We start from the raw sequence: 24368 nt of genomic DNA on the forward strand, positions 1-24368 counted from the left end.
AGAGACACACAGGACAAACAACCATGCACACACACACTCACACCTAGGGAAAATTTGGAGAGGCCAATTAAGCTGACAGTCATGCTTTTGGACTGTGGGAGGAAACCGGAGTACCTGGAGAAAACCCATGCATGCACAGGGAGAACTAAATAACTAAAAAAAAACTCTTAAAAAAAAAAAAGAAAACACTGAGCACAGCTTTCATCACTAAATGTAAACAAAAATGGAGTGGCATCAGATTTTAGCGGTAGTAAATTTTCTCTGTTTTTGGTAAAAGACCATGAGTCATTTCTCCTGCTAGCGCTAGACTCACATGTTTGTTTTAGTTGTATTTACCCAGAATTCCCTGTGCAGTAGTCCGTTTACTGCTCCTGGTCTGTTTGGCTTTCACATATGCATCCAAATCACACCAGAGTTCACTTCAACAGAACCGAGACCGAGGTTTTTAGGAATTTGCTTTTTTGGTCCACACCAGAGTTTGATTATGCGTTCACACCTCAATAAATGGACTTTCTGGTCAAAGGAAGCAGCTGGATTACAGCGGACTGAACTGGGCTGGTGTGGATGCATCCTGAATCTGCCCTGGCTCATGAGGCCAACAATCGTCTGTGTATGTTGTGCTGAAAAACTAAAGACGGGACACTCTCTTTGATTTGCTAAAAGTAAATGGAATAGTATCCCTACTGTACAAATGCACTCAACATAAAGGTGGGAATTTTCTAATAATACAAACCCCCAATATGATATGAATTACAGTATGTTTCCTTTCCCTGCAGGGTTCATAAAATATTCTTCCCTGGATTGAACTGAACTGTGTTCCTGTACACAGGGTAAGCTGCTGTTTACTGAAGAGCTCAGACCGAATAGCTCATATCTGAAACTCTAATCCACTTCCCCACGACTGGAGTGTCTGCTGTACAACTCTGTGACATGACTAAGACTGTACAAATGTTTGTGTCCACTCTATATGCTGAAGATCTATGCTTCATATACCAGTTTGAACTCATGGCTTTTTCATCGACTGCTTTTTTTTCTCTCCAAACACCCACACCATCTATTAAGCCTCGCCTCCTCGTGACATTATGTGAACAAATGTCTGATGCCATATTGATTGGCTAATTTTCTGCAGGTCAGGAAGTGCTGCAGAGCATCGCCTCCGACACTGAGGTGCTTCTTGTTTTGCCCGGGGATATTTCAGCTTACACAGCTTCTTTTTTTAATAACGAAACCACAGAACAAAAATGTGCATGTGTGATGAAAACTGTAAAAGAACCACTAACAGAATGCTGAACGGAGCTCATGTTGAACTGTTATTATCTCTACAGTCATGGAGGCATGAAACCTTAACCAGTATCATACTTTATGCCTCCTTATCTCATGGATTCACGCATGTTGCACAGTGTAAAAAAACAGCCTCTTGCTCAAAACTGGAGTTGCATGATTACTTTAATGTTACATTCGACATGCAATTCATGCAACCTGTGGAATGAAAATCTCAAATATAGCGTGAACTAAATTTGCCTTTCAATTTAAAGCTCTAACCCTTTCTCCTGGTCTGCGGGGAGTGAAGCGGTGCAGACACTTCAAAAAGAGCAGACGCTGATTCTGACTCTGTCTCTGCATCATAAAGACACTCCGTCTCAGATCCGAGACCTTCAATTCCAAGGGGTTGAATATATTTTTCCAATGTGGGTGAGACAATGATTGCACAAGGGTCCTGTGAGATGATGAAAACAGTAAAGAAAGATCATAAAGTGAGGTGAAGGAGAGAGGAACCGCTAATCAAAGAGAATATGAGTCAGAGCTCAGGCTCATCTTGAATACTGTATTATCGTGTGAAAGTTCTTCAGTTGGTTTAATAAACCGGCAACATTGCAGTTTGAACAACGCAGAGCAGCTGACAACAAAAGATTGAAGTTGTTTGCACTGTGAAAAGCTTTGACGTAGAGCATATAGAGATGACATCAAACGCTTCTGCTGAACCTTTGATGGATTCAAGGAAAGCCCGACTAAACCTCTAAACCTCTGATCTCTGACGGCGAAGGTGACGAGTCATGTTCTGCCTCTGCGGGTTTCACAGGTAAACGGACCAGAGTCGGTACTGTCTGCTCTGAGTCAGCGCTCAGCATGAGGTTAAAATTAGTCTTTTCAGAACGAATTGGGTTTCCTCCAATATGCAACAACTAAGAGTGTTTAAATTTTAATCAACAAAAAAAATTATAAAAATTCACCTGCACCCAGTTTTACAAACAGAACTACGAAGGAGGATTAGGGTCACTGAAAAAAAGGAAATAATTCTGACTTTAATCTCACAATTGACATTTTTCTTAGAATTCTGATTTTAGCCTAGTGCCAAAAAAAAATTTTTTTTTTAATTGCCATGTTCCCAATAAGCAAATTTATTTTAGAAAATGTCAAATTGCACAACTGTATGGTGAATCCAAATGGATCTTTTTCCAAATGTGTGTTCTGATTCAGTTCAAGAAGTTCATGGCTCAGTCTGCTCCTGGGATTTAGATTCAGGAAGAGAAAAGAGAAGGAGAAGAATACTTCCAACAGTTGGGAAGAATATCCCAATGCAGATCCCCCACCTTTAACTAGGCCTGTCACAATGACTCACTTTGCTGGATGATAAATTGTCCCAGAATTTATTACAATTAATGATAATATTGTTGTTTTAAGACCATTTTCAAGTAACATAATGGTAACAGCATAAAAAAGCAAGAACATATTCTCAACGATTAAAAAACTTCAAATTCTAATGAACATGTAACACTGGAACTGAAATACAGATTTATGATATTTCTGATATCAGAAATATCAACTTTGTAATTCATAAAATGAATTAATAAGTTGTTGTTAAAGAAGGGCTGGTTATGACCAAAACACCGGACTGAAAATTTTTGTCAACCCGGTTCTGGTAGAAAAAGAGAGAAAAGAGGAAAAAAACAATAAATCATGCAAATGATTTGAGTTTATAATGGGATTAATTGGTTAATTGATTATTACTGGCCTCCATTTAACGCCTCAGTCTTAGATGACTTCTCGTATTTTTGCTGCAAATGTCAGACTTTATAATATAATCAGGAAAATGTACAAGTTCTTTTTTCTCATAAGAATGAATTACAAAACATCTGATTTAAAATTGCACATTTTACAATATTAAAATGTAAAATTTACGTTAATCAATTTCAATGGATTAATTTTCATGTTGCAAATGTACAACTTTCTGTAATAAGAGTATCAAGATTTTTCAAATATGTGAATATTAATGGCAATCTAAAAATTTCTGTTTTTTGTTTTTGTTTTTTTTTTTGCTTTTGTTTTTTGGTGGAAATATTCTCCTCTGTGGTCAATTATTATTTTTTGCTTTTATCCACAATGGCCCTAATACTCCAACTCACTTTTCTTTCTATCTTGCTATATCTATTTTTGCTCGACTTAACATTTTCAAACCTTTTTCTGTTCATCTTTTATTCAGCGTTGCTTTGATGATTGGAAAGCAGAGTTTTTCAAAAAATAGCTGCAGAATTGCTGAAGTGCCAAAAATTCCTTTCAGTGGTTATTTTGTCAGGGGAAATAATATTTCTTCCTTTTTTATTCCTGGATGTTGTTGTATTAGTCCAGCTATGGCAGCCCTGATGCCCCCAGAGAACCTGAGGCAGTGTGATAACCTCTCTCTGAAGACGTGGCTACCGTCATCCTGCCCCCCAGGAGACCGCAGCTAGCCAGAAGTACTTGGCAGCGATCGTTTGCCCTACCGCTGAACTTTTTTTCTTGGCTGGCACAATCCAAAATCGAGTCGGTTTGAGGGCCGCATCTCTTCGTGTTTTGGAGATGACTTGGACAGAGAATTGGAGGGATGAGGATCGGCTCCCGGACAAAATGTGTTTTGACGACAGGATGGCACGTAGGAGGTTAGAGGGAGACGGATGCAGGGCGAGAAGGCTGTTTGAAGGGAAAGAAATCTGGGAAAGAGAGGAACGGTGATATCAACACTGAGGTGAGCTGGACCAGGAGACACAGAGGCAACCCAGGAAATTAGGATCTGATTAACTGCCAGCTAAGTCAGGGAGAGGGATGCTGTGACAAGATTATCTGAGGGGCGAGGAAAGAAGAGGAGTGCAGTCTGCCACTCTTCTTTGCCAACTTTGCACTTACCAACTTTTTGGAAGCAGCAGGTGGTTGAATAATGAAAGGAAGAACAGAAGGGAAGAAAAAAATAAGAGAAAGGAAAAGAAAAAGATGTTACTGGAAAAAAGAGGCAGCAAGTTTGCACAGAAAGCTGACATCTGAAAAAAACAGGCCTTTGCAAAAGTATGCATATTAACATCTGGTTTTATTACAAGCAAAAACGTTGATGCATGTTTAGGTTTTAATGAGACCAGTGAACAGACAGGAGACGGAAGGAAAATTATATTTCTGTGATATATAATTCCCATTCCCATTTTTTTGGGGAATAATAATTCCCAAAAAAATGGGAATGGTCATTCCCATTTTTTTGGTAAGTAGATTAACCTCAGACTGGCTGGTATGGAAACTCATTTCCATCAAGAAAGAAAGAAAGAAATCAAGGTTCAACAGGAAGTCATATTTTTGAGTTTTAAAGTTAATTATCAGATTCAAAGTTATAGTAACGAGATATAAAGTCATAATTATTTCATAATTATGCAATGTCAAGTTATAATTTCAACTGTCAGTCATAACTCTGGAATTTAGAATCACAATTATGAATTTCAACGTTATAGTTATGAGATATAAAGTCATGATTATGACATACTGGAGACCCTCTGAGAAACAGCCTGGCCTTCTATCTCGTAATTATGACTTAAAAAGTCAAAATAACTTTTAATTATGACTTTAATACAATTATGATTTCCTGTTGTACTTTTAATGTTTTTTTCATAATGGAAATGAGCTTCCATAGGATATATGAACATCACTTTTCACTTAGAGATTCTCAATTTGATTTTGGTCAGGACTTGGATTGGTCCATTCTAACAGGATATCAGCATCTACATCGGTATTGGCCGATGTTAGTCTTACTTTAACATACTGGTTTTGGTCCGATGAGTAAAACTGGCCCAATATTAACCAGTATGTATTACCTTCTTGTTGCCATTTGTGTTTTGCATGGAGTTGACTGTTATGCGTTTGGAAAGATTATAAGGTGTTTAACTGGTGGACGGTGTGGTGACATTTAAACAGAGTCCAAAGTGTAGGGAAATATATAAACTACATGACATTGGAAAGTATTGGTTATTGGCCATAACAGCAGTATTCATTTCAGTTGTCGGCCCAAATTTTCATATCTGTGCTTCCATAATTCTAACATGAAAATGCATTCTAAACTCTATCAGTGTCGCCCTTGCTGTGTGTTCAGGGTTCAGTTCTGCTGGAAGGTGAACAAACACATTCAAGTCTTTTGAAACCAAGTTTTTTTCCAGTATTGACCATCTTCAGCTGTGCCCATTTTCCCTTCACTTCTGACCAGCTCCTCTGTCCCTGCTGGAGACAGCGTGCCCACATGGGAGCAGTGTATTCAGATTTCTGTATTGAGGCAAACATTTTGAATCTTGGGTCCCATCTAACAAGTCCATATCTTCTTTAAACCTTTTTCTTTCAGACTTTCTCGCCACTCTTCCACATCGGCTAGGTCTGTGAAGTGTGCAGCTAACAGTAGTCTTGTCACAAGATTTTCCCATCTGATCTGAAGCTCCTCTGAAGCTACCACGGGCCTCATGGCTGCTTCTCTGGGGGAATGTTCTTCCTTCCTGCCATGACGGCCATGTTTTGCTACTTTTGCAGTAGGATCTTTCTATTTCCGTTTCCAGGTGATGGATGGAACAGCGCTCTTTGAGATATTCAAAGCTTGGGTTGCTGTTTTTAACCTTCCTTCTGACAAGTTTGTTGTTAGTCTTGAGTGATGTTGCTGTTGTTTTAAGATGTTTGTTCTGGATTTCAGTGGCAGTGTTTCCATTAACGTCTTTTATGTGCAATTTGAAATATCATATTAAAAAAGATTGACGGAAATGGCAAAATCAAAAAATAAATAACATTGGCAATTTCACAAAAATGTGTTCAAGCTAGCTTGGGGTGCTTTTTGTTTTTTCTGGAAAAAGACCTCATCCACCAAAGGGTGGGGAGGCTGTGCCTTACCAGGGGCACCAAACTCAGGTCTGAGCTTGTCCATTTTTCTGAGATGTGTGGCCCATGCTTGTTTCCAATGTCTTCTTCCTGTTTATTACAGCCATGTAGCGTCCTCATGACCACATTATGCTTTGTGTAGCCTGGTTGATTCGCCCCAAGTCAATAGATGGAAACATGGCTAATTCACTTTATTTCCTTCTTTGAAAAATTTGCTCAAAATTTACAACAGTTGGATGGAAGCATCGTATTTAAATTTGATGTCTGGGAACTTCTCTCCTTTCTTCCCCTCACTTGTCCAAAACGACCAAGAAAATATTTTTTTTCTTATTTTTATTTAGGTTGTGTTCAGTTTGACACTGGGTAGATAACCGCTTTTGGGTTCATTTATTTGAAAAAATGTTGGCTGTGTGCCCTCTTTCTTCATTTGCTCATTGTGAAGTTGTGACAGTTTTCTATGTTCTCCAGTGAAGCGCTGAGGCCTTCATGGAACAGTTTGATTTATACTGAGGTTAACTTTCCCAGTAAGACGACTTCTGTACGTCATTTACTGCTTTGGGTTTCTACTTAGGGGTATCAGATTAAAAGTGGTTAGAATAAAGATGGATCCACAGTTTTCAGATGTTTAATCCTAAACAAATATGCAAACTATAATTTTCTCCCCTTTACTACTTTTTGATAAAGTAGATAACTGAAGATTCTGGTTGTGAATAGATTAATAGAATGCAATAAGAACAGCTTCAGTGTTTAATCAGCATTCTGTTTGGATCGGCTGATGATGATGCAACAGCTGCAGAGCGGTCTTCCTTTACCATCTTTTACCTAGGAGGCCCTTCTTTAACTCTGTTTGTCAGGCCCCGAGTGGCTGAGGAATGACTTTGCAAGTTTGAACAATTTATATGGAAATCCGACAGAAAAGGTCCTCAGGTTTGGGATCCCCATAAACGGTTACCATGTTAGGCAAGAAAACCAATTTAAGGTAATGGTAAAAATGTGGTTAGTTTTTTCCTTCTCCCTCTGGAGTTAAAGGTCTTCTAAAAAGTTTTAGTAGGTGGATTTGTTTTGTGAATTGCAGAAATAACTACTTTTTTCTCCCCTTTAATTTACAAGACCAGGTAAAAGAAATCCTCCCGTCCTATAGAAGACACTTCACACTACAGCTCTGTCTTTATACCAACGACTGAAGAAGACTCAGATCTTTTTTACACTGTAAGCTTACAGTACTTTTGAAAAGTATTCAGATAACTAACATTTTTTAAATTGTGGTGCATTACAATCATACACCACAATTTTATTGTTATTTTATGCACTAGATCAACCAAGTGTAGCAAAAATAAATGTGAAGGAAGGAAGTTACATGGCTTTCATTTATGGACAAAACCATCAAAAACATGCTATGCATTTACATATGCTCACATTTTACTCCAACACCCTTAAATAATATGCGAAGTGCTGCACATGGTTCCACTGTGCTCATGCGTTAGAATGGCCCACTCAAAGTCCAGGCCTAAGTCCCATCAATCAATCGTATGGTCGATTGATGGTGACTCATGGATGAGTTTCTCTCTCGCTGAGACATCAGTCCTCTAATCCTGAAAATGTTCTTCAGGTGATAGAAGGCCGACTTTGTGACTGTCTTTATGTGGCTCTGAAGGTTCAGGTCAGAGGTCATCACTACTCCCAGGTTTCGGGGCTGATCGCTGGTTTTTAGTTGTAATAACTAAAGCAGTGTGTTGACTCTTGATCTATAACTCTATAGATCTCTAGGTCCAAAGATAATAACTTCACTTTTATTTATGTTCAGCTGGAGAAAGTTTTGGCACATCCACACATTTAGCTGTTCTAATCATCTCTTCAGTGATTGGATGGTTCGGAGTCAAGTGATGACCTTACAATGTAGAGCTGTGTATTATTTGCATAGTTAAGGTAGTTTGTCTTACTTCCTGTTATAACCTGAGCTAGTGTAATGTAAATATTAAATAGCTATTAAATAAGAGGCTCTAGGATTGAACCTTGGGGTACCTCATATGTGACTTGAAAGGTTTTTGACAAAACTTAAAAATAGCTTTTCAGAAAAGGTCTTCATCCAATATGACTCATCTTGACCTATTTTGCAAGGAAGTATACAGGGAAAAAAGTGATTCTGAAACTAATAGAAATGTATCCCAAAATACTTTCACCTGTAATTACAGCAGAAGATGCTTGTGTTGAATATGGCAGCACTGAATGAAAATAAATGCCATACTTATTAAATTTTGAGTCATAAAAAGGTTTATGCTTTACAGGTAAAAAAAGAAAAAAAAATTTGGGATCTCGCATAAAACTCCATTAAAATACAGTAAAGTTTGTGATAGTAGCACGACAAAATATAAAAAAAAATATTAAGAAACATTCTGACCAACGACGAAGGTAACATGTCTTCATCAAATACATACACAGGCCAGTCGGTTGCTATACAAACAAAGTGATGGGTGTCACTTGAGTGGACACCACCATTGCTCTAGGAAGCAATTACATTAATACTTTGAGTGGAATTAAAAACCTCATTGCAGCAGCTTCCTTTAATGATCTGGAAAGTAAAGGATATTAGCAAATACCCAGCGATAACACTGCCAATGCATTTGCCACGTCTAATTTACGTGTCCCGTTTATGGCACATTCTCCTTTCCAATCAAGTGTTAAATGGGAAAATGAAATTTGAATATTAGAGCTCTTAGGGGGCTTTTGACATTGGGCAAATACAAAGTGCCTGAAGTATCACATTGTCCTTTTAATGCTAAATAGTGTTATTATGGCATTGTTGACAGGAATACCATGTATAAGACATTGTATTGCCACAAAATGGGGAGGTTGAAGAAAGATTGATTTTCTTTTAAATGAGCCTGGAAGACCTAAGAAATTCATATAACTTTGATAAAAGGCAGGATGGTGAGAAATCTGTGTTCATCTCTGCGCTCTGTGACATTGAGAAAACCATATTTTATAGAAGATAAAGCAAGAGGAAAGTGACCTTCATCTTAATAGCAGAAAATAGTTGGGAAAGAGCTGAAAAAAGCCAATAACCAGATAGAAGCTCTCAGTTTTTAAAATGATGGGTGAGGAACTGGCTTGGAACCATTGATAACTGCTTGCAGTTCTAGATGATTTTTACACCAAAATAATGTATTGAGCTTATACATGGTTTTTACACAAGAATCTTTTCCAAAATCAATATGAAAAGTTGAGATTTGCGTTTGTATTCATCCCCCTTTAGTCCATGACCTCTAAATAAAATTCAGTACAACTGCCTTCAGGACTTCAACTAACTCACATATGTATGATTTAATCTCAGTATAAATTCAGCTTCTCTGTGAGGATTAGTGGGAAAACTGTATGATGAAGACCCAGGGACACAGCAGTCATCCCTGATCTGTCGTGTTGTGGCACATCAGGCCAACGATGGCTTAGTGATGGAGTTTGAAGCGGAGTTAAGTTGTAAAACAACATCTGAAGCTGTGGAGATGTCAACTTTGTAAAATTCATCATTTGAAAATGGAAAGAGTGCAGCAGACCTCGAGATAAAGTTCAGATTTATGGCAAGCCACAGTCATAACCCTGCTCTATGTGGTAGAGTGGAAAAAAGACAGTTTTTGTTGAAAGAAAGCAAGGAGTAGTCCTATTTACAGCAAACAAGTGAAGAAGATATTCTAGTTAGTTGAGACCAAAGGTTTATGTGTGCTGAAAACTAACACTGGATATCAGCATGGAAACAACATTTCTATGGAGAAACATGGTAGCGGCATCAGCATGATATATGGACAGATTTATTTCTGAACGGAGTGGATGGAAAGGAGGGACAATACTGGAATAAACCGAATGTAAGGCCACAAAAGATTTTACAGTGATGGAGGAGAGGAACCGTCAGGGAGCACAGCTGTGGATCTTACGCTGAAGTTTGTTGAGGCAGGACTGATTTCTGGACTATCAGTGGATAGTTTTATCCGAAGAAGCCATGACAAATAACTAAAGCATATTCATCTGGTAAAATGGTTCAGTCAAAACCTAAGATCTAAATCCAGTTGAAAATCGATGTTCACAGACTCTCTCCATCAAATCTGACAGCTAATTTTGTAAAGATGGATGGGCATAAAGAGACACACCTAAACTCTTTTAGACGTTTATTTTCCTTAAACTTCACAAACATGCACTTCCGTCAAATAAAATCCCAGCAAAAACAAACAAAACTTAAAGTTTGTGGTTGTGTTACAAAATCTGAAAAAGTTGAATATGTCTGACTCTGAGCTCCCATTAAAGAAAAATAACTTCCTGACTTGTTTGCTGCCGAGATGACTCATTGCTTTTAGAATAAATATCATACGCGTTTGCCTATATGCAAAAAGATTTAACAGTGAAGGCAGTTTGATATCAAACACATTTTTATTTATACCATCTGACTAAGTGCTTCCGTAATAGCTGTCCAACTACTTTTGCATGGCAGAAGTGAGAAATCAGTGGTTTCGGGGTTTTCAAACATGTCAGCGCAGAATTGTGAGCATTTAAATTTTTTCAGTTGCCCTATATAGTTTTATTTTTCTGCTTCTGTTTGTTTAGATGTTTAAATTATGTGTGATACAGAGAAAACACAGAAGCCTCTTACTGGGGTCTGACAGGATGGAGTCCGTCTTGGGCAGGAACTGGTCACACCGGATTCCTTGGTAGCCTTCGCGACACCTGGTGGACAAAAAAAAACACAGTTTCTCTTTGAGACTGGAAAATCTCCACAAAGCCTTCCTCAGTGTGTTTTCTGACAAAGCAGTGGAGGTTTTTTTAGAGACAAACAGACAAGGCAGGCATAGATAAATACAGAGAAGTAAGCAGTCTTTCAGGGCACCGAACGTAACAGGAGGAGGTTGTCGTTAGTCAGTGAATCCTAAATCCTAACACCTTGTTCAGGAGGAGAGAAATTCAGTTCAATGACGTATATGATCACGAAGGGAAAACACAAGTTGTTGCAGGCCAGAGTCTTTGAAGGGCAACCATGGTTTTAGCTGCGTCTCTTTAAAGATGTTCTCTTGACACTTTTATTGAATTGTGTTGTGAAGCAGATGTTCAGGGTTATCCATAATGGTTTTTGTTTCATACAGAAACCCTTTTTCAATTTTTGATTCTAAATTGAAAAACAATTGAACAAAAAGTACACAGACCTTTCTCTTTTAAACAAGAACATATTTGGTCTTTTTAACAGACATAATATCCTTTAAAATCAGACCATTTTTTATGATAGCAAGATACTACGCCTGTATTACTTTCCTAGCTCCGGCAGTTAAACGCTCCCACAGGAGAGGAAGTTGCCTCCTCATCAAGCTGATTACAGAAGATCTGCAACATCATCTTTCTGGAAGCACTGAAGATCCTACTAAGTTTCTTCAAGAAATATAGTCAGACTTATTTCAGTTTCTCCTGAAAGGCATAATCATGTCTCCTTCACTTTCTAGATGAAATAAATGTTCCAACATGAAGTCATTAAGCAGCAACACCAGCTCTGCCTCTTCAGCCTCTAGTCCATCTCTGGTACAACCAGCATGTACAGAATCCAGAGTTTGTCGTAGTGGAAGTCTGAGATGAACAGAGTGAGAGAACAGAGCCCTGTGGGGCTCCGGTGCTGCTGGCCACCAGATCGGACACATGACCCTCCAGTTTCATAACCTTTAGTCTTGTTCAACTCAATGATGCTGAATCTGCATTGAAGAGATGTTAACCCCTCCAAATCTGCGTCAATAAATAAGGGCACATTCTGAGGGTTTTGAGCAGTCCTCTGAATTTGAGTGGCAAATTAAGAAGCAAAGAATAACCACTAAGTAGCTAATGAGTTCTGAAATGTACTCAGTCTGCCCTTCAGAAAATGTCTCTGAAAAAGCGTCTTCTTTAATAAATGTCAGCTCAATAAATATCTCCTGATCAACATATAGAAGCCTGAGTGAGGAGCAGGAACACGACGCAGGTTTAAACGAAGTGCGGCGTGAAGCCTTGGCTTGTTTGCATATCGGTCGTTGCCTCTGGCTGTTTGAACCTTCGCCTTCCCGTCTCCTTGCTGTGGAATCTGCAGGTCTCACGTATGGAAATGGACTTAATATGCAGTCTGCTCTGTTTTACCTCTGTTCAAACTGTTTATTTATTTCACCTCTTCATTTCTTTTGGCTTCACAAACACATGTAGATTCAACTGCACTGCATTTCAACAAAATACATTGTGGCTTTATTTTACCAGATAAAGACAAGAGAAGATGTACGTCTGCCCTGACAAGACTCTCAAACACTCAGAGATTCATTTAAGAAAACAACAAAACACTTTGAATTTGATCATTTTTTCAGAATGGTAAGGACAACCTTTTTGTGATCCATCCATGGCGAGTGACTTTTAATCACATCAGCTCCAGCTGGTGAAGAAACATGAACACAGATGAAAGGATATTTGGAGAGACACAAGCTGATAAAAGCTCTGACTTTAAATCTGAGTCTAAACAATAGCCATAGAAACATCCTTATCTCATAGAACGTTAACGCAAAATGCAAAGATAAGAATGCTAATCGATCATGAAATCCCTGCAAGAGAAGGGGCGACACCATTAAAGTGTAAAAGTAAGGCATTTAGAATCCACTGCAGTCATAAGAAACAAGTTCTCACTATAAATACATTTCATTTTAGGTCAGCAGGGTGGAGAGCAGGTGAGCAACATGATGAGGACTGAAAGAAAACAAAAAAAAATATCTGTGCAAGCCAAAATTGAAGATTTAAATTCACAGATTATTTTATAAAAACTCAATAACTCTACATGTGAAACCCCCCAAAAAAGTAATTGTATTGTTAAACCCCTTAAGTCCCAGCACTAGCTTGTAATTACAGGTTAGCAATATAGAGTTTAAGTTAGATATTTACATGCAATGTATAAAAACATACTTTTTCCTCACTGATTGACATGAAATCGGACCAAAATCTTCCCGTTTTTTTTTGGTAAATTAGGATTTCCAACATTTTAATTAAAGTTTTTTCTGCTTCACTGTCAGAGACACGAAATAAAGGAGCAGAATCTTGTTATAAAGTGAAGTAGTATTTTTGTTATGAGATTCAAAATGAGATATTAAAATACATTCCTCTGACAGATTACAACTTCTCACTCCTTCTAGATTAAAACATCCAACAAAGTATTGCCGTTCTGTTATGGCCTTTCTCGTTTAAACAAGAACATTTGTTTTGGTTAATCTGTTAAAACCAGAAAGTTTGTAATTATAACAACATACTGCTGATGCTTCCTTATTAATGTCATAAAACAGAGACAGATAATTTTTATACTATCTTCAAAACCAGAAATTACAATCATACTTAGAACACTTTAAACAGTTGATGTTGACGATTTGCTTTGTGAGTTTCTGATGATCTGAAATTTGCTCTTTCTCAGAAGCAGTGTTGGCATAGTTACTTTGAAAAAATAACTTTAATCAGATTACTGATTACTTCTTGAAAAAGTAATTCAGTTACTTTATTGATTACGTGATGTGGAAAGTAACTAAGTTAGATTACAAATTACTTTATTAGTTACCTTCCGAAACTGCTAACAACCCTCCAACCACCTCAAGATAAAAATTACATTAACCTTTGCTAATACTTACGCAATTACAAGTTATTTTATAATCATAAAATCAACAATGTATCTCCACTTATAAAGTTGAACATAATCTTATAATAAGGTTATAATATGGTTGAAACAGTCCAAAGAAAAAAAAAAAAAACATTTATTCATATTTTTGTTCTTGTGTGTTCCACTGCTGTCTGGAAAACTCTGAAAAGGATTTTAGAGTCTCGCTGTTTGCAGTTTTCTGGAACAGCAAATATATGAACTTGACATTAACAAAAACACAGAGGGACAAATCTGGGAAATGATGGACAGGGAGAGTCTGACTGAAACTACCTGGATGTCGGTCAAAGTCTGGGGCTGATTATGAGTCTCTGCTTATTTCCAATCCCAAATATGCAACTTGAAGTTCAAAACAAGCTCAAAAATCCGCAACCTGCGACTCATTAAATTTGCAAGCAACCTTAGAAAAAACAAGCCCAAAGTCACTTATAAAAATCGGACTTGGCAACTCGGACAGAAACTCAAAATAGTTCCTGTTTTTCCAGGAACAAAATGAGCGTTTCCCTCCTCCCTCCATTGCGTTTGTTTCTGTGGCGGTGTGCGATCAGCTGCTGATAACTGTCACACAGAAACGGCGGTCACTCCCCAAGACGCACAGAGGAAATTAAATTATATTAAAGTGACAAAAGTTGTAATGCAGTGATTGAGATAAGTAACTTTAATATGAGATTACTCATTACAGAAAAAGTGGCTCGATTAGAATAAGGCGTTAGAGTAAGTTGTTGCTGACATCACTGATCGAAAGATCCTGAAGGAAACATCTGTCTGGGATATCTGGGTACCTGGGATACACAGCAGAACATTGAGAACCCAAACACACCAGCAATTCCACTTCCCAGCTGCTTCGGAAAAGAAGACTTTCAAGGGGCCTAATCCAAGCCTGCACTTAAGCCAATTTAATGTGTTAGAGTCTATGAATGCTCAAAAGCGCTCCAATGATTAATGGGACAGAACTCCTTCACATTCAACACCCCTAGTTATCATCAATGGTGCTATCCCCAGTTATTGGGTTTACTGAGCAATTGCTTTTTCACACTGGGCCAGGTTCATCTGAATGACTCATCTTGTATTTATTTATTTTTTGATCATTAAAATATTTAAGATAAACTATAAAAAGTAATACCAGAATAAATCTGGTATAATCTGGTAAAATCTCGGCATAGTGTTTGCAAAGAGGAAATGGATATTGGTCGGGTGGATTTGGTGGAGACACACACCTGCCCTGCACATGGTGATGGTTTGAGCACTTAAAAGGTGGACATGGTTGTCATTTTGTTGTTCTTCACTAAACAACTGCTGTCATTCATTTTCATCTCACCGTTCCTAGTGGATAGAGACTCTACATTGTAGATGTTAAGAGCAGGTTCCTGTTTTACATGTTTTCCGTTGAAACCAGGATGTCACTTCGTAGCAGTCGGGTAATACAGAGTGGTAGCTGACAGTTTCCTAAAGGCACCAGCCGACATTAAATTCACAATAGAACGAGTCAGATTTCAAGAAGAATGCTAAACACCCACAATGGTGACCCAGGGGGATGAACTGACTGCTTTCCTTACTGCAAAAAAAGCTTTTCTTTGTCACATCCATCAGACCATATCACCTGGCTGACAGATGATATCAACCATGCTGCTAAAAAGGCCTGAAAAAAATCTTATAATTTGTCAGAATGTCTGCATAGCCTCCCCCAAACCAAGGTAGTTGATTTCAGCTGTTAGAGGCTCAGTATGTGCTGGAGCAGGAACACCACATAAACACAAAGCTCTATTGCCTCATAGACACGACTAAATTAAATTTGGCCTTTGCTTGAAGTTCAGTAGATTTCTAGACAGTGAACTCCTGACTATTGAAAGTTCTACTTCACTTGCTACTGGCCAATGTTTAGACAGCAGCCAGTCCAGGAGCGTCGTCCATTTGCCTCAGCACTCATTGGTTTTACACCCAGAGCGGAAGACAAACCAGGCTATAGATGTTAGCTTCTTCATATGAGCTTAGATGGTTTCCACAAGACCTGGACAATGAATCAATAACAATATACATTACAATAAACATGTTACCAATTTTATACATATTTTATACATACTGTGCAGCTAAAAGATGTTTTTAAAGTGCTTTATTACTAAATTGACATCAATATCAATAGATAAAACATCTGATAAAATTTTCAAGAATTTGACCAGGCCAAGTTTCCACTGTCGGTATTAAATTATATGGACAGTGTCTGTATAATTTGGTGTTCAAACAATTAAAGTAGGCTGTTACAATTGTGGGTCTTCGTGGTTTCTAAACCTTTTAATTACACCAAGTCTACTGCAACTTTTTACATTAATAAGTTTATTGACAAAGATTAGAAAAAATAATGAAGTGTTGGTGTGAAGGATTACATTTGCTAGCTCTGCACTTTTTAATGATCACTAGTGTATTTAACTTTGAACTGAACAAAAATACTAAGCATCCATGAGGAGATTAAGTAAATCCAAACAAACTATCCTCAGTCTGGACTCAATCCCAGGAACCTCTGGTACTAATAATTGCACCATCATAATTCTAACTAGTGGGCAAGCATATTCTGCTTATTGTATGACCTTAAACACCAATAAAGTCCTAATTCTAGTATTATCATGACTGTTATTTTGTCCAACAAACTCTTTTCTTTCTGGAATTTCTTTTCACATATATCACCCATTTTCCCCCTTCGGTGCCTAATTGAAAGACACAGAAGGGGGAAAAACAGTTCTCAAAGTTAAGAGATGAAAAGCTGATAATAGGTGAGAGACTGTTGAAGGGTATGAAAGAGATGCACAGTCTCTAATTAGCAGCACAGTCATTAATTAAAGACGAACAGAATTAGAACGCCCAGGGAGGAATGTGTTTGAGCAAAAGGTTAAATGTGAATCTTCCTCAAACCTACCGAGCCGAGGCTAAATATAGGCATAGTGTGCGCACACACATGCATGTACACATGCATACACACACATACACAAACACACGCATACACCCATTTGTCAGTGAATGTATCTGATCATAATATCAATTGAAATTCAAATGTTCATTTCCATCAACTTTTTTTAATGTAATACTTCAAAATGCGCATGCATCAACACAAAAAAATGTAAGAATGCTTCCGATGTAACTTTTCAGCACATTGTCAGGCTAAAAGGTGGATATATTTTATGGCTTTTTACCAGATTATTTGGCAACATTTCTTAATGCAATGATTACACATGATGTATGCATCAGTAGAAAACTTGACAGCATGCATTCATTATTTCTATTTTCAAAAATTAGCTATTAGGAAATTTGTCTTGTTGGATTTATTCGAGGAATGACCGTCACCATCAATTAAAAGGCCTCTAGATGGAGAAAACATTAAGTCAGGTGTTGACAATTGTCACTTTTTATGTACTTTTTATCTTGAATGTCATAACAGACCACAGGCATGCTCTACACACACATACTGCATGGAGTTTTTCTAATATACATTTGGAAAATCCAGAAAGACAGGAAAATGTCAACTGAAGACAGATTTCTGAAATGACCACCTCTGTAACCTGGTTTTTGCAGCACTTTGCCCGTGGTGGTACAATATAGAAGACATTCTTCTCAACACGATTCCCCTCGCAGACAGTAAAAATGTGATCCAAACAAAACAATGAGCCAAGCAGCGGTGTCATATATCAAAAGTAGCAGTGGGGCTTCCTGTAACTGCCGGTTGGGCCACTTTAATACAGTCCAACTCCACAGCAGTTCGGCTCTCAACAGTCTATTAAAGGAATATATGCCACAGTGCAACGGTCAGATTCTGACAGGTTAGTTCAATGTTCTTCACACTTTGGGCCATTTTCTCAGAAGAGGCTTCGCTTCAGAACAAGAAACCAAAAAAAAAAAAAAAAAAAAAGGAAAAGGAAAGGAAACGGTTGAATAGAAGCGTTTTCCTGTTGTGAGTGGAGTTGTACTACGAGTAAGTCAATTTACTCAGTGGAGATTTGTGTGAACAAGATTCCAATTAAATTCAAAATGATTTTTGGCTTAAATATTTTACTTTTTTTTTCATTTAGTCCCTTTTTTTTAATTTTGACTTCACAAGTTATTTCCTAACACAACATTGCCTAGCCTAGTTCAACACTGCTAGTTCTGTACCTCCACATCTGGAAGAAAAAGAGGCATTAGCTTTTCAACGATGCAATAATTGAACAGCTAAATAATAATAATAATAATATGCATCGTATTTTCCGCACTATAAGGCGCACCTAAAAACCTTCAATTTCCTCAAAAGCTGACAGTGCTCCTTATAATCCGGTGCGCCTTATATATGGACCAATATTGAGCCACAACAGGTCTAGCAACTATGGCATACAGTCGCCAACTTAATTTTTGCCCGTAGAAGAAGAAGCGCGCGGTGCATGCTGGGATAGCTGTCAGAATGCTGGTTTGTTAAAGTTTGTCTGACCTATCTACCTACCGACCTGATAATCAGGTCTCTGCAGGTCATTTAGCACCACGTTCTCCACGAACATGCTGTGCGCGAACGGAGAAGGGTGACCATCGTCCGGCCACGTCCCGGCCCAGTCACGGAAGGCTCTCCTCGCCGACCGGAGTTGGACTGTTTTTTTAACATTCTTTATGTCAACAAAGTGACTTTAGACTAGTGGTTCTCAACGTGGGCGGTACCGCCCCCAGGGGGCGTTCAGAGGATGGCAGGGGCCAAAAAAGGTTGAGAAACACTGATTTAGACATTCATCTGGGGTGCTTCGACTAGGGCTACCAAGGGACCAGCCCCTATACATTTAAAGCTGGGGGTTCGGGGGAAGAGAGACAGAGACTGCAGCGGCAGCGAATCGGTTGGTCTGTGTTACCCAGAAAGCAGTTGGCAAAATATCGCAACACAAACACCATGAGTGAAACAATGACTGGGGCAGCCTACTATATAAAGTACTCGGGGACCACTTCTTTATTATTACTCGTCCACATTTGTAGAGTACGGAACAAATCGCGTTCTGCTGGCATCCTTAACTGTAGCGTCTATTCTATGCGCCTTATATATGAAAAAAGTTTTAAAATCGGCCATTCATTGAAGGTGCGCCTTATAATCCGGTGTGCCTTATAGTGCTGAAAATACGGTACTATTATCAATACAAGCCAATAATAAATTGAAAGGAGATATAAGGCTCATGATTTTAATATCTTACTATACAGAGATTTATAGCTCATTAAAACCTAAATATATTCTCGTTTAAATGAGAAAAGTAGTAACATCGGATGTTTGATGTCATGTAGAAGAAACAGTGAGGGGACATTTTTACAAGTTTTGTATCTTGTTATATTGAGAGAGAGTCGCAAACAAAAAAAGAAAAGTAGCTGTGAAGGCTCCAACACTATGTTCAGCTAGCCACAAAACTCTATCCCGTTTTACAAATAAAAAGTTCGGTAAATCTCAAACTACTTTTTGAAGAATCTGTGGTCAATGTAGAACAGTCGTGTTCCTTCCTGGTAAATCTATTTATTTTAGATTTTGAAATAGAGGTGAACAAATGCCAACCAGGAAGCTGCAAAGCAGATGCTAATGTTAACATCACCAGCGGCTAATGATTCACAATATTCTGACATTGTTTACAAATTAAAAGTATCATAAACGTCACTCTGTGAGGGTTTTCTTTCCATTATGTTTAGGCTTTTTCAACATTTTTAAGTCAGAATGTTCTGGCTAGCTCATGAAGTTGTCTTTATTTGTTCATTATGCTAACACAAAACAAGCCAAGAACGACTTTGTTACTTTAAAGTCAGACTCAACAGATTGTCAAGCTTCGGAGTGTTCACCGTTTACATCATTATACAAAGTCAGAGGCAAAGCAACAGGAAATTCTTCACATTGTCCAAAAACTATTGTGGTGTTTCAATATGGTGAGATCATGTGACATTCCTTATTCTTGCTCTGGCACTAGGGGTGTTTTTCTAATTAAGGATAATCATTTCAAACTTGACAGGATGGATCAAAAACGTGAAAGATTTCTTCACTTACCAAGATTTCTATTTTTGTTTTTGGTTCAGTCCTAGAAATATTTATACTATTTTCTAAGTTTGACATGTAACAATAAAAAACATTTTCTATGAGCAATGTATGAAAGACAAAAGCAGACAAAGCAAATATTCTTTGAGAAGATTTAAAAGCAGCCAGAGCAATCACATCGTTTGATGTATCCAATGCAATTCAATATGTCTGCTGGGCTTTAATAGCAACTTTCTGCTTGGTTTGTTTAATCAGACCTGCAGAAAGCCAAATACAATTGGCAGTCCACACTTCAGAGGCAGCCTGAGATGATTACTTTTCAACTTTAATGACATTACGTATCACTAACCCGTATGCGCTTCCATTTATTCCTTCCTCTTTTGATGGAACATTTAAAAAAAGAAAGAAGAAATGGAAATCTAGCTTTGCGCGGTGTCAGGGGACGTTTCTTCTCTCATTTGCCAGACGTTGTGATTGAAATGAATCTGGGTTGCCATGTTTTCGCCTGGTAGGTTGTGGAAATCAGGCAGAGTGTGATGCTGTGTTGTTCCTGTGTAAAAGTTTTAAACCACCAATTATTTCAGTACACTATTCTGTTGAGAAGCCACGCTTTTTTGTAATCTTTTGAAGTGGTCTGGATCTATAATTCTTTAATCTTCCTAAAAACCGCACTGCTAAAGGGAACCCAGTTTGTTTTGTAAATCTCTTTTTTTTGTCAAATGTGACCTGATCTTATGCTAAGCTGATTTAACACAAGAGTTTGGTCTGACCCAGGATACAGTTTCCAACCCTAATCACTGGTTAAATTATAGACACCTAAGGCTCATTTAGTGGGGTCAGTTATACAAGCTGGAGTTCTGTTACAAATGTAGATAAATCTCAGTCTATATAAATCCAACATGTTGGAATGAAACAGAACATCTTATGAAGTGTGAAGCTCTGAGACCTCTGCTGCACACTCATCCTCCGACCACTTCCTGTCATCTTTTTCATGGTTCTCACCAGTAGTAACATCTGGTTGATGATCATGTGACTCGTGTGATGTGAAAAAAAATTTCCATTGCAGTTTTGCAAAATTCATTGGCAATATCTTTTTCGATACTGTTGAAAAAACACTTCTTTGCAGAAAAACATTTTATCAAAAAACACTAAGTTTTTTTGAAACTGCTGTGTTTCCATTAAGCAGATTTATTTTCGTAATTCAATTTGCGCAATTCTACAGGTAATGGAAATGCAGCTATGGATAGCCATCCAGAATCTGATTTGAACTGGGTGGACGACAGACAGAGGGGCTAGCCCAGGGGGCCATTCAGAAAAGAATCGCCATCAATTTCATCTCATGAAAAAGGATTAATAAAATGTGATCAGATCATAAGGTTTAAAAACCTCTTTGTCGAAGATTGGGAAGATTGTCTTTAGTTTCTTCTCTAACCAAAAATATTGGGTCACAATTCTACTTTGTTTCATTTCATAGTTTCCAGTTTGAAGCAAAAACAATGGGTCTTTGTTCAACGGGTTAAGAACTATCCATAAAGGATAAACTGTACCTAAAGCCGTTTTCACACTGCAAGGAACGGTACGGAACGGAACGGTTCCAGCCCTGTTGTGTTTGCATATACACTGAGGGCGCCATCGAAGCGGTACCGGACGTCATCATTTTTGAAACTAAACAATGGTTTTGATGTAGCGGCCGAAGCCTTTTCCTCAGAGATGCGGCGAAAAACTTTTTCATTCCTCGTTGACCGATCTAAATCATTTTGTACTCGTTGATCAGCGAGTAAGCGGAAGAAAAAATTTACCTCATCATTGGACCAGGTGATTGCACTATATTGAGATGAATCCATTGCTAATTAAAACTAATAATAAAAATATTGAAAAGAGCACTCTTTACAAAATAAAATACAGTTTAGTGAGAGCCAGCTGACAACGGAAAATCAACGTCTGACTCCATAACAACCAGCGGCCAATCAGCTGCTGATTCTAAGCAGAACCGCTTGGCCGGCCCGATTGGAACCACAGCTCTTGTGGTTCCAAGGGGATGGGTGGAACCGGTCGCAAGTTCTAATGCAAACACAGTCGAAACCGTACCGTTCCTTGCAGTGTGAAAACGCCTTAATAGTCAAAATCTATAGACTTGACAATCAGCAACGACCTGAAACCTGAGATGAATCATTCCTCTTCTTTATGCAAGCTTTTCAGTCAGCATCTCTTTAGAAATCCCCTTGTTGTTGCTGAAATTGTATTTTCTCTAAAGCAGTGGTTCTTAACCTTTTTTGAGGTACCGAACCCACCAGTTTCATATGCGCATTCATATGAACCCTTCTGTAGTGATAAATAAAATCGGATCCCCCCCAAATTCAAGACCTAGGGGTGACCCACCCCAAGATCACTAAGTCTTCTTAAAAGGTAGAGTAAGGTAGAGTCTCTGAGAACAGTTCTTCAACATATAGTCAGTGTTTTCAGCAAAGTTGAGCTGACTGCCCAGGAACGACCCAAGGTATTTAAAATTTGCTACAGTTTCAACAGGTTGGCCATTGAGAGAAACTGGAACCACTTTAAGGTCTTGTTTAGATTATATAATTAGCTCTACATAATTAAGAGAATTAAAAATTAATAATAAATAATAAAGACTTAGCCATTTTCTGATTTAGTAATGTATTTATATTAGTTGTGTTACCACCCCCACGCCACTAGAGGCAGTAGCAGGCCAGAAAAGATGCGACTATGGAGCAGATTTAGAAGTATACCGAAAGCTACGTGAGATTGGCTGAAGTAATTAAAGACACAAGTTCAAATCCATGCTGAAAGTGTAACTTCTTCAATCAGGGCTGCTCCGCAGCTCTGATTGGCTAAGCAATGTAATGTGATCCTCTGCAGCAAGTGATGGCAAAGCGGGGCGTCATCACGACTTTACACAAGTGTGTCTTTACCTTCGCGGCAGAGGCTCCGCCGAACCCCTGAGACCGACTCATCGAACCTCTGGGGTTCGACCGAACCCAGGTTAAGAACCACTGCTCTAAAGTATTTTTTCTTTGGTATTTTTAAAAAAGAGTCAACAAAAAAAAAAAGATTAAAAAATACATCTTTGTGATAAGCTGCTGGTAACAAAGGGACTAAAGATCCAGTTTGATTCTTTGCAAAGTTTTGCGCTTTTTTATGGCCTGAATAATTCATGGGTCAGAGTGAAATCCATCCTAAAGATACGTTCCTCTGACAATGTTTCAGGCCAGAGGACACGAGTGAAAATGAATGAAGAGACAAGAAACTTTCAAAGAACGTTGAAAAACCTGGAGAAGTCTTGATCAAGACCCGTTTGACAGAAAAGTACAAAGAACAAAGGGATGCCTTAAGACTTTTTGACTTTTCAAGTTTAAGCCATAAAGACTACAAGAACGCCAAAAGCTCAAGTCAAATAATAAACAAAGATGTTTACAGAACCTGAGATCTTACAGTGCAGTCATTGCTAACCTACATGTTCTTGTTAAGTAAATGATTGGCTGACAGATTCCCTCCACATTTCCATGCAAGGTGTTAGTGCTTTTTTAAATGAGTGCTTTATTCAGATATTGACATTTAAGAAGCAAAAGAAAATGTCTTATTTAGCTCTACATCTAAAGGAACAATTGGTGTTAACTTTGATGAGTTAAGGTGTTGTTCTCACCCAGTCCAATTCCTGTCTTATTTCAACCAAATGAACTCTGAAGTACTATTAGACTCTTAAATGAAGTAATAAATAATAATAATAATAATAATAATAATAATAATAATAATAATAATAATAATAATAATAATAATAATAATAATAATGCATTTCCTTTGCAGGTAATTTAAAAGATGGTGAAGTTGGATCTTCTGCTGCTGAAGTTTACCTGGCTTCTGTTACCTGGTGCTTTTGAACCAGTCAGTTTTATTTAGCTAAGCAACTAGAAATGGGCAGATTTTTGGCTCCACTGTCCCTGACCAGTCAGGGAAATTTAAGAATGTTACATTTTTCCCCCCTGGGATTGTCCATATCGGGTTATGCTGACATCAACAATTTTTTAGTCAAAAATACTAAGTAGAAATTTGAAGTTTTTTGTTTTAAGTGTCAGTAGGGTGACAAGACAGTAAAGACAAGAGCTGCAAGCAGAACTTTAAAAGGTAAGTGGTTTTATGGAGACATGCAAAGGTGTTCTTTAATACTTTGCAGTGTTGGTCTGTTATCAACCATACTGCATTTGGAAATGTTGACAATCTTTAAGAAACTTTAGTGAGATGAAAGTCTACAGTCTCCAGACCTACAAAGTTTGATGTTTAGAGCTATTACTAGCAAGTTAGATACCATTAATATCACTACTAACGGTGCAAATTTCTAATATAAGTGCTAAAGAAAGTTTCAGAGGCCAACTTTAAATCATTTTGTCTTTGATTTAAATGAGTTTCACAACAACTGCTCTCTGACAAATCAGATAATATTAAAGACAAATTTAAAATTCACAACTGGGTAAAAAGCAAATGGATGGTAGATTTTTGTGTCTATACAGGATCTCGCTCTCTCTCTCTTAT

The 24368-nt window shown here is 37.9% G+C and overlaps 1 protein-coding gene across 2 annotated transcripts in view; it reads right to left on the reverse strand.

Moving 5' to 3' along the window:
- The window catches only part of nrg3a (neuregulin 3a), a 557399-nt gene that overhangs the window by 111240 nt on the left and 421791 nt on the right, over positions 1–24368 (reverse strand). Inside the window, exons 3-4 of one of the 2 annotated variants that reach the window (XM_008429014.2) lie at positions 10784–10857; positions 4162–4164 (exon numbers count right to left, since the gene is read on the reverse strand). In XM_008429014.2, the coding sequence (XP_008427236.1) occupies positions 4162–4164; positions 10784–10857 (77 nt within the window). The remainder of the gene's footprint in view (positions 1–4161; positions 4165–10783; positions 10858–24368) is intronic. The other variant, XM_008429015.2, reaches the window with a different exon arrangement.

The sequence above is a fragment of the Poecilia reticulata genome, linkage group LG15, assembly GCF_000633615.1.
Source record: "Poecilia reticulata strain Guanapo linkage group LG15, Guppy_female_1.0+MT, whole genome shotgun sequence".
Lineage (NCBI taxonomy): Eukaryota > Metazoa > Chordata > Actinopteri > Cyprinodontiformes > Poeciliidae > Poecilia > Poecilia reticulata.